Here is an 8,469-nt window from a genome sequence, read left to right on the forward strand (position 1 = left end):
CAGTGACCCCCTAGCATATGAATTATTAAACTGGTCCTTATGACCAGTGACCCTTGGCTTATGAATTATTAAACTGGTCTTATATAAAATGTTCTAATGTCATTTATAAGCCTAAACAAACCTATACTACATGTTTAGAAGTTAGATTATGTTGGTAACATTAACTTTACACGTATTCAAAATAGTTAACTTTTATTTATGAGTACCACAAGAATAGTACTATCTCACGTAAGACTACTATCATAGCCTAGAAGACCCTCGTAATTTACCGTATTATATCTCTTTCTCTAGGCCCCGTAACTCCAGAGTACCCGGTCCGTTACCGCGTAGCCATGTAGCCTACCGTACTCGGGGGAAAGCGAGGGTTTGAGGCCAGAGGGGGGTTAGACAGTTTGACTCGTTCTAGGGATGCGAGTGAAGGGACTCTACATAAAACCTCGACGTGCAGCCGCGGCGGTAGTAAGTGGAGTCGCTGTACATAGAAATCCAGTGAATAGGGAAACCAAAATTGATATAAATCTGGGATTAATAGGTCATCTCCTATTATTTGGAATTATTAAACTGGTCACCTTCTGTTTTTTTGTTATTATTTCGAATTAATAAACTGGACACGGTGACCAGTGACCCCCCAAATTTTGAATAAATAAACTGGTCTGAGCAATTAATTAAGTGGTCTTTGACCACCTGACCACCGTTATTTCCAAGGCTGCTCGAAAGGAGGTGTAGAGGGAGTAATCTAGCTTATATAGAAAATTCATCTGCTTAAATTTCGTTTCACGAAAACATAACGGGTTTGAACATCTTCAAATGTGGCAAGCTTTTAATAACGAATATCCAATTGTTAAATGCTATTTAAAAGTTGGTGTCTTGGGTATTAGCCTAGCTGATTATTATTATTTTTAAATAAATAAGAAAAATGAGTCCTATATATTGATGATCTCACCACCGGTCGCCATCTTAAAAACAAAACAAATATATAACCTTTAACCTCTAACTACACCCTTCTTACTCCAACTCGTTTTTTTCGTCAAGATAGAATTGGAGTAAAATGACGTCATAGGGCTACACTTTTGAACCTGCTCAAAAAACCCAGAACAGGCGAAAAAACCATCTATAATAAAAACCTGTTGGTTGGGTGGTAGCAAAAATATATAGGTAGGTAGGTAGGTTCGTCAACCGATTTTCAAGCTTTCTTTTTCGATTTTCTGACGCTTTTCACGCGCGCGTTACGGGCGCGAGCGTCGCCTGACATTTTTTTACGTACGCTGCGATTCGCGTTTTCGCATCGAGTCGGCTTCGATTTCCGATTTGGTTTTTAATTTTTTAATTAGAAATTTTCAAAAGTGACGCAAATGTCAGTTTCTAAAAATGCTCAAAATCTATCGCCCCTGAGAGTTGGCCGTGTTTGTCCCAACACGCACTGCCGTGCAAAGCACAAAAGCATTAACGACCAAATTTTCCATTTACAGATTTTGGTTTTATTTCTCCTTATTTTATACGTTAAATTCAATTTTGAACTAATTTTCGAATTTAAAATTTTTTTTCTTAGAGAACTGACTTGTTGCAAAACGCATTATGTTAGGTTTTTGCATTATTTTCAAACCAAAAACGCATTAATGTGTTTATTTTCTTTAAAAGTCAAATCAAAACGCATTTTTTTCGCGATTTAAGACATGGTTTTAATGATATTTCTGAAATATCGTTTGGCCCGTAAATTATTTAGCACCAGAATATATTTTGGTTTTGGTCGTTAATGCTTTTGTGCTTTGCACGGCAGCGCAATACACCCGAAATTTCCTCTCCTTCCGCCGCGGATTTCGGAGGGGGGGAGGGTCGTGCGGGGTAGTATCAGAAGGCCTGTGAGTTTTGGAAACGGGGGGGGGGGGGGTTTCGGGTTCGTTCCGATTTGAAATCCCATGGCTCTCTCGGCGTACGTTAGTCCCGGGGCCTTTATGCATCAGCCATTCCATTGGATACAGGGGGTTTAAAGGGGTACAGGGAGGTTTGGAGAGACGGCCAGTTTGAGTTATTTTTGCGGGGAAAAGGGTACCACGGAAATTCTCGCGTTGGAAAGGGGGCGGGGAGTACTACGGAAATTCTCGCATGGAGAAAAGGGGGTACCACAGTAATTATCACAGGGGAAAAAGGGAGAGGGGTGCCACGGTAATTTTAACATGGGGAAAAAGGGGAGGAACGGTAATTATATCATGGGAAAAAGGGGAGGAATGGTAATTATCACATGGCAAAAAGGGGAGGAAGGGCCTTACTGCGGTGGTTCGACTATAGGGTAAAGGGTGCCACGGAAATTCTCGCATGGGTAAAAGGGGGGGGGGTGCCTTACTGCAGTGGATCGACTATGGGGAAAAGGGTGCCACGGAAATTATCCTATGGGAAAAAGGGGTTGGGGGGGGGGGGTTATGGAGTGGAGCGCCTCGAAACACACAACTAGCTGAGGGCCCGCCTGTAAGGCGGGCTTCTCGGCTAGTACCAGGATATAAAGGAGAGAGACTAGAAAGCAGCTTAGATAAAACTAGAAAGTTTATTAGGAAACAATTCCCTTAAAGAAACAAGATAACGAGTTTATATACAGTGAAATCAGACCTATGTAGGCTGTTTAAAAAACTGAATTATAAAACAAGATATAACAATTTCAAGGGTCGGAAAGGAAAATTCCATTTTGCCGAAATGGCATCTCTGTTGGGAGTTCTTTGCCAGCCATACTCTTCGGGATTATCCGCCGAGGAAAAAATCAACGCTTGGCGTGTTGTTCTAGAGCTACTTTCGTTGGAAGAATTTTATCAATCGATCGCCGTTTCTTTGTGAATAGGTCTTTCCTACAATCGTTGACGGAGGACCTTGAATAGGTCCTGTCATAGAGTAAGGTGATATGCGCTCAAGCTCAGCAGCTGTTTCTTTATAAATTTCCCTATAGAGCTCGATAATTCTCTGGAAGTCTCACATATTTTTCGGTAAGCTATGATTACGTCCCAAGCAGTCTACTTGCCGTGACCAGAGAAGGAAGACGTCGTATCACAGACAATGAATTATCTCTGGCGTCATCCCAAAGAAGTCAAATTGCTTGAGAAGTGATTTTTATGACTCTCGGGGATGCCGGCGATGGGACGGCGGACAATCAGAGAGACCTACCCTTTTTCGCAAATTGGCGAGTTTCTTGGAAATTCGAACGTTCCCCATGCCTTACACTTTATTGGCAATGGATCATCGGTAAAGGCTCCCAAAGGTTGACAGTTTATTTAAGGAGGAAAGTTGAGAGACAATACCTTTAAAAGCTTGGAATACAATAATATAATACAATGAAATAGAAAGTACACTGGTTATTTTTGGCGCGAAAACAGGCATTTATATTTTTTAGAGTTAAGCTATACATTATGTAAGGTACAAATAAAATTATAAGAAGTTTAAATTTATATTTAAGTTTAAATAGATTTTAAAGGGAAGCGCTTTATTTGTAATACGCTTTCGTAACAAAACTTTAAAGTCTTCAAGGTCGAGTCTTTATCACGGTACGAAAATAAAGCGTAACTTCGCAAGCGTAGCGTCGGAGGTTTCCCAGAGTGCGGTTGTGTAGAACTACGTTCCTCTGTAACAAGCGAGGTATCATGCAGTTATCAAGAATAACTGTCTGGACTCTGAACGTTTTTCCTACTAACCATGGTTAAACAAACTACTGATATTTGGCGTTATTTTTAGTGGCGTCACTAGGATTTAAAAACTAGCGGCGCTTAACCATAAGCACTGGTCAGGGGCGTCCCATTGAGTGATATGGGGAGGGGGGGGGGGGCTCCCAAAAAGGTTTGGAAAGTTGAAACATCGAGTTTATGATCGAAGAAATTTTTTGCCAAGTGAATCAGAAAAATTCTGAAATTCAGGAGGCGCTTTTCGGAAATTTTAGGTGGCACTTCAGAAATGCATGGAAGAAGTGTTCCATGAAAAATGTTACAGGTGGGAGGTGGCTCAAGCGCCGCCTAAAACACCCTAGCGACGCCACTGGGAACTTATTTTAGGAAATCTACAAAATTCGGGAAAAATATTGGTGAATGTTTACACTGCAAAATAAAAACCCTTTAAAAGTAAAATGTTTCAATTTTTCATTTTTCCGGAAAATTAACAACCCTAGAGAGTTCTCTCGTTGTTTTGGGCGAGCCAACGAAAAGCACAGGTTAAGGTACGGTTCTAATCGGCCCGCACCGAAATATTATAAAAATCGTTCTAGTTATTTCTCCGATTTCGCAGCTACAGAGCTTTGCTTAGCTTCGATTTTTTTTCTTTTCTTTAGTGTTGTAAAAAGTTAGCGCGCGGGGTGTGAAGGCTTCTAGCTATGTACACTGGAATTGTTATTTCTCCCCTCCCTCATAACCTTCTAATACGTGTAATTGCGTATCATAAAGAGTCCTAAAACACTAATAGGCCTACTGTCTGCTTTCTAGTTTTCGACGGCAACCAATAGAAGGCGTAGTGAAGGCTGTATTTTAAAATAGCTTCACTTTTTGAACATAAGGTTGTTAAAGCAACTTCGTTCTGAACGCACCCCATTGATATTAGAAGCAGACGAACTACGCTGTTTATTGGCCTTTAGCAGGTAATTATTTCTCTGAAAAAGATATCGTAAAGTATTATAAAAGATCAAACTTGTGTATGGATTTTTTGCTTCATAAAAATATACAAATTCTTAAAATATTGTTGTATGGATCTTCCCTGTACCTTATCCAGGACTGATCCGCCCTTAAAATACCATCTAGCCTACTTCTAGGGCCTCTGACCATATCATCATTCCATGAGACTCTTGAACCGGTGCCTCTGATAATCTGAGGCATTGGCTTGAACTCAATATCTAAAAAAAATTCTTAATTAATTTCTATAAATGTTTTTTAAGACTACTGATGGCCAATCCAGCTACAGTTGGAGGGGTAGCTCTTGTGCTTGCTCTGGTGATATTTAATTTTTCTCTGCACAAGATTGAAGAAGGATATGTTGGGGTTTATTTTAGAGTAATTACAAAAATTTAAATGTCGACGTAAACCTGTATATAAATGTGTATCATAATTTCTGTGATTATTTCAATCAAAGGGTGGAGCTTTGCTCCAGCAAACAAGTTCACCCGGGTTTCATATGATGTTTCCGTTTCTTACTACTTTCAAACCAATTCAAGTTACTCTTCAAACAGATGAAGTAAAAAATGTGCCATGTGGTACTAGGTATGTCCTGATATTTTGTATAAAATACACAGTAAACCCAAAAAAACATGTTTTTACTTTAGTGGAGGAGTAATGATATATTTTGATCGAATTGAAGTTGTAAATATGCTAAATCAAAACAGTGGTATGATCACAATTTCCAATATTGCAAAAAAAGAGTTAAAATTTTTACTTAATTTCACTTTTTTTAGTTTATGATATTGTAAAGAACTACACGGTTGATTATGACAAATCTTTAATTTTCAACAAAGTACATCACGAACTAAATCAATTTTGCAGTGTTCATAATCTGCAAGAAGTCTACATAAATCTATTCGGTAATTACTAATTTGACTTGAAAATATAGAAAATATCTTCTCTAATTCTTTATTAATAGATCAAATTGACGAAAACTTGAAAAGCGCTTTGCAAATTGACTTAAATCAAATGGCACCAGGCTTGTATATTACTGCAGTTAGAGTTACAAAACCAAAAATTCCAGAAACAATTAGGAAGAATTACGAACTTATGTAAATAACTGAAAATGTCTATGAATAATATACTAATAATTAGGTTTTTCTTGTTACTTAGGGAAGCAGAAAAAACAAAACTTCTCATATCAGAACAAAGACAAAAAGTGGTTGAAAAGGATGCTGAAACTGACAGGAAAAAAGCAATCATTGGTACAAAAAATTTAATTATCAAATTAACATTTTCTAATGAAACATTTTTGACAGAGGCGGAAAAAGTAGCTGAAGTAGCTGAAATTCAGTTTAAGCAGAAAATAATGGAGAAAGAGTCATATAAGAAAATGGCATTAATTGAAGGTAATATATTTCTTACTTGCGTTAAAGTTAATAATTTCTAACCCCAATAATTTTATTTAGACGAAATGCAGTTGGCTCATCAAAGAATGGCAGCGGATGCCGAATATTATACTAAACAAAAATTGTCTGATGCTAATAAGGTATTAATAACTTACATTTTTTTCATACAGCAGTAATTATATTTAATATTTCTTACAGTTGTTATTGACTCCAGAATTTTTGGAGCTTAAGAAATATGAAGCCATATCAAGAAATAGCAAACTATATTTTGGAACGAATATACCCAACATGTTTGTGGATAGTTGCTCAAATTCAGCTTCGGCTGCCCATAACATTCCTACAAGTCCAGTCATTGAAGCTGAACAACTAGTCGCAGCGAAGGTAATGTTTAGTGTTGGCGGACTTCATAATATAACCGATTACAATACGATACTAATTTTTTGACTGATATCACAAATCTGAACACTATCCCTTGGTAAAAAATCAGCATTTGAGCAATTTGGTTTTAAATAATAAAAAAAATGGGTAAAATTGCTAATGGTAATTTTTTAGTGATCGTATAGGGTGACATCTGAGTCAGGGTCGGGGAGAGAAAAAACCCCAAAAAATTGGGCCAGGTCGAGGGTTTTTGGGATTCAAGCGTTTTCTTTCTAAAGTGACAAAACTCATTCAAAAGTAGCACATCTATTTAAAAGTAAAACCAAATCAAAACAACGCGAATAGTAAATTATCAGTTAAGTAATAGTAACTTTAAACTATCCTTTGTAATGATATGAAAAATTGTTTATTTTCAGGATAAGGGATATCAAGAAAAAAGGTAACGAAGGAGACTATGATTTATTAGTTGCGGAAATAAGTTAATTCACACAACATCAAGAAAACCTTTTTGCCCATTACCTAATTCTTGCATATTTTTCCTCCAATTTTATATTTGAATAAATACAGTTTTTCTTATCATAGTTTCTTAATCAAAAACGCCGCCCCTTCTCATTGTATAATTATTAAAAATTTCATCTAGGCCTTAAAAACTGCCTTAATTGGATTTGACATTGTACTTTTTACCCACTTCTAATTAAATTGATAAATTTGAATACATTTAGTATTTTTTATATCAAATACATTTTAATTTCACAATAATTTAAAACATTTTTATGCAGCTTCTACTGTTGCTCTTAAATCTTGAACCAGAGGGGATAATTCAGAATCTAGCTGGATAAGCATTCCTAAAAGAAAAATACCATTTCAATTATTCAATATCACATTATTATAAGTGAAGTCAAGCAATACCTGTGTTAGCTTCACTGCTTGCTATTAGAGTTACCATCAAAGGATACCTATTCAAATGAACCACCTACCAACCAAAACTGAAGTATTTATTCTAACGAACTATAGATCCATGATTAAGCTACTTTACGTTATAGATCCTTGTTTCGTTTACCTGATTGTTTCCATATAAGCAAATGATAGTTTTATTTTTTCCCAATCCCAATTTTCCAGCTTGATCCGTTGCCATGCCAACAGTGGCTAGATAGTTCGATCTCAGAGCTAATTCTGGGGCATTATCATTGGCAACTAAACAGACAATTGAAGTTAATAACCAATTAAAAGTCAACGCTTCAGTTTTAAACCTTTAATTATGGGGACTCCATCTCGATCAGTTATAATAAGGGCATTCAAACCAGGTACTCTAAAAAGAAATAAGAAATTTTACTACAATGCATGTCAATGTAAGGTTTGAAAATTGACTATTACTTTGCTAGCAGTTGATAGAGATACTTTTTCATCTCCTAAAAAAAAAAGCGGCTAGATTTTTATAGTCATGCCCAATTTTATATTCAACTAATGGCGTATTTAAAAAAAAACTAAATTTATTTTAAATAGCACTTACCGTAACTTCTGCCATAGTAAGTAGTGAGTTAAATTAATCGTACCAGTAGAAATATGTAAACAACTATGCTTGAAGCCTGCTGAGAAAGCAGACGCTCCCAACCCGAGTCACGAGTTAGGTGACGTCACATCTTATCAACTAAATTCTGCAAAAAATATTGCAAGGGTTTTTTTTATAAAAGAGGGGTAGACCATAGAGATAGAAAGAAATAGAGGGAATATTACCGAGTTAAGGCACCCCTGTTTTTGACCGAGAAAATTCATCCGTCCCCCCACGCATGTATGAAAGCGGAGATGGGCAGAATTTGCCACGCCATCTATCCTTCCTTTGTTTACATCAAATGACAGGGGATTTTCCAAAAGGCATAATGTATTTCATTTTACCGCGCGTCGATGGCGCCACGTAATCTGCCCATCTCATGGGGGAGAGTTTCGTTTGGCCGACTTCTCATTTGGCCGACCACAAAATACACGTTACGCCGACTGTCCATTTGGCCGACTGCACATTTGTCCGACTGAGAAGTCGGTCATATGGACAGTCGGCCAAATGGACTGCTCAT

The 8,469-nt window shown here is 37.1% G+C and overlaps 2 protein-coding genes across 3 annotated transcripts; one reads left to right on the forward strand and one right to left on the reverse strand.

Moving 5' to 3' along the window:
• The first annotated feature begins 4,479 nt into the window (after positions 1-4,479).
• On the forward strand, positions 4,480-7,107 carry LOC149926624 (erlin-1-like). 2 transcript variants are annotated; one of them, XM_090158346.1, is made up of 11 exons: positions 4,480-4,600; positions 4,895-5,009; positions 5,089-5,216; positions 5,279-5,340; positions 5,408-5,533; positions 5,593-5,725; positions 5,787-5,878; positions 5,933-6,022; positions 6,083-6,162; positions 6,221-6,403; positions 6,817-7,106. In XM_090158346.1, exons 2-11 carry the CDS (start codon positions 4,902-4,904, stop codon positions 6,841-6,843), a joined length of 1,029 nt encoding a protein of 342 aa, XP_090014472.1. In that variant the 5' UTR covers positions 4,480-4,600; positions 4,895-4,901; the 3' UTR covers positions 6,844-7,106. The 2 variants fall into 2 exon arrangements, with proteins under 2 accessions (XP_090014472.1, XP_090014473.1); XM_090158347.1 differs by lacking the exon at positions 4,480-4,600 and adding an exon at positions 4,604-4,654 and having other exon boundaries at positions 6,817-7,107.
• On the reverse strand, positions 7,102-8,046 carry Lamtor3 (Late endosomal/lysosomal adaptor, MAPK and MTOR activator 3). Its single transcript, XM_090158348.1, has 6 exons — positions 7,911-8,046; positions 7,775-7,809; positions 7,651-7,709; positions 7,461-7,594; positions 7,310-7,373; positions 7,102-7,245 (listed from the first exon to the last, which is right to left on the reverse strand). Exons 1-6 carry the CDS (start codon positions 7,923-7,925, stop codon positions 7,172-7,174), a joined length of 381 nt encoding a protein of 126 aa, XP_090014474.1. The 5' UTR covers positions 7,926-8,046; the 3' UTR covers positions 7,102-7,171.
• Positions 8,047-8,469: the final 423 nt, after the last annotated feature.

Source organism: Leiobunum rupestre, chromosome 9, assembly GCF_980474605.1.
Source record: "Leiobunum rupestre chromosome 9, qqLeiRupe1.1.hap1, whole genome shotgun sequence".
Classification (NCBI taxonomy): domain Eukaryota; kingdom Metazoa; phylum Arthropoda; class Arachnida; order Opiliones; family Sclerosomatidae; genus Leiobunum; species Leiobunum rupestre.

Bases quoted from the DNA above. Each gene is read 5' to 3' on its own strand.
- LOC149926624 (XM_090158346.1), top strand. From the start codon at position 4,902: ATGGCCAATCCAGCTACAGTTGGAGGGGTAGCTCTTGTGCTTGCTCTG. The intron at 5,217-5,278 runs GTATGTCCTGAT...TTTTTACTTTAG, and splicing joins AATGTGCCATGTGGTACTAG to TGGAGGAGTAATGATATATT. The intron at 5,879-5,932 runs GTACAAAAAATT...CATTTTTGACAG, and splicing joins CAGGAAAAAAGCAATCATTG to AGGCGGAAAAAGTAGCTGAA.
- Lamtor3 (XM_090158348.1), bottom strand. The intron at 7,595-7,650 runs GTTTAAAACTGA...TTGTCTGTTTAG, and splicing joins TGGAGTCCCCATAATTAAAG to TTGCCAATGATAATGCCCCA. The intron at 7,246-7,309 runs GTATTGCTTGAC...TTTTTCTTTTAG, and splicing joins AAGCAGTGAAGCTAACACAG to GAATGCTTATCCAGCTAGAT.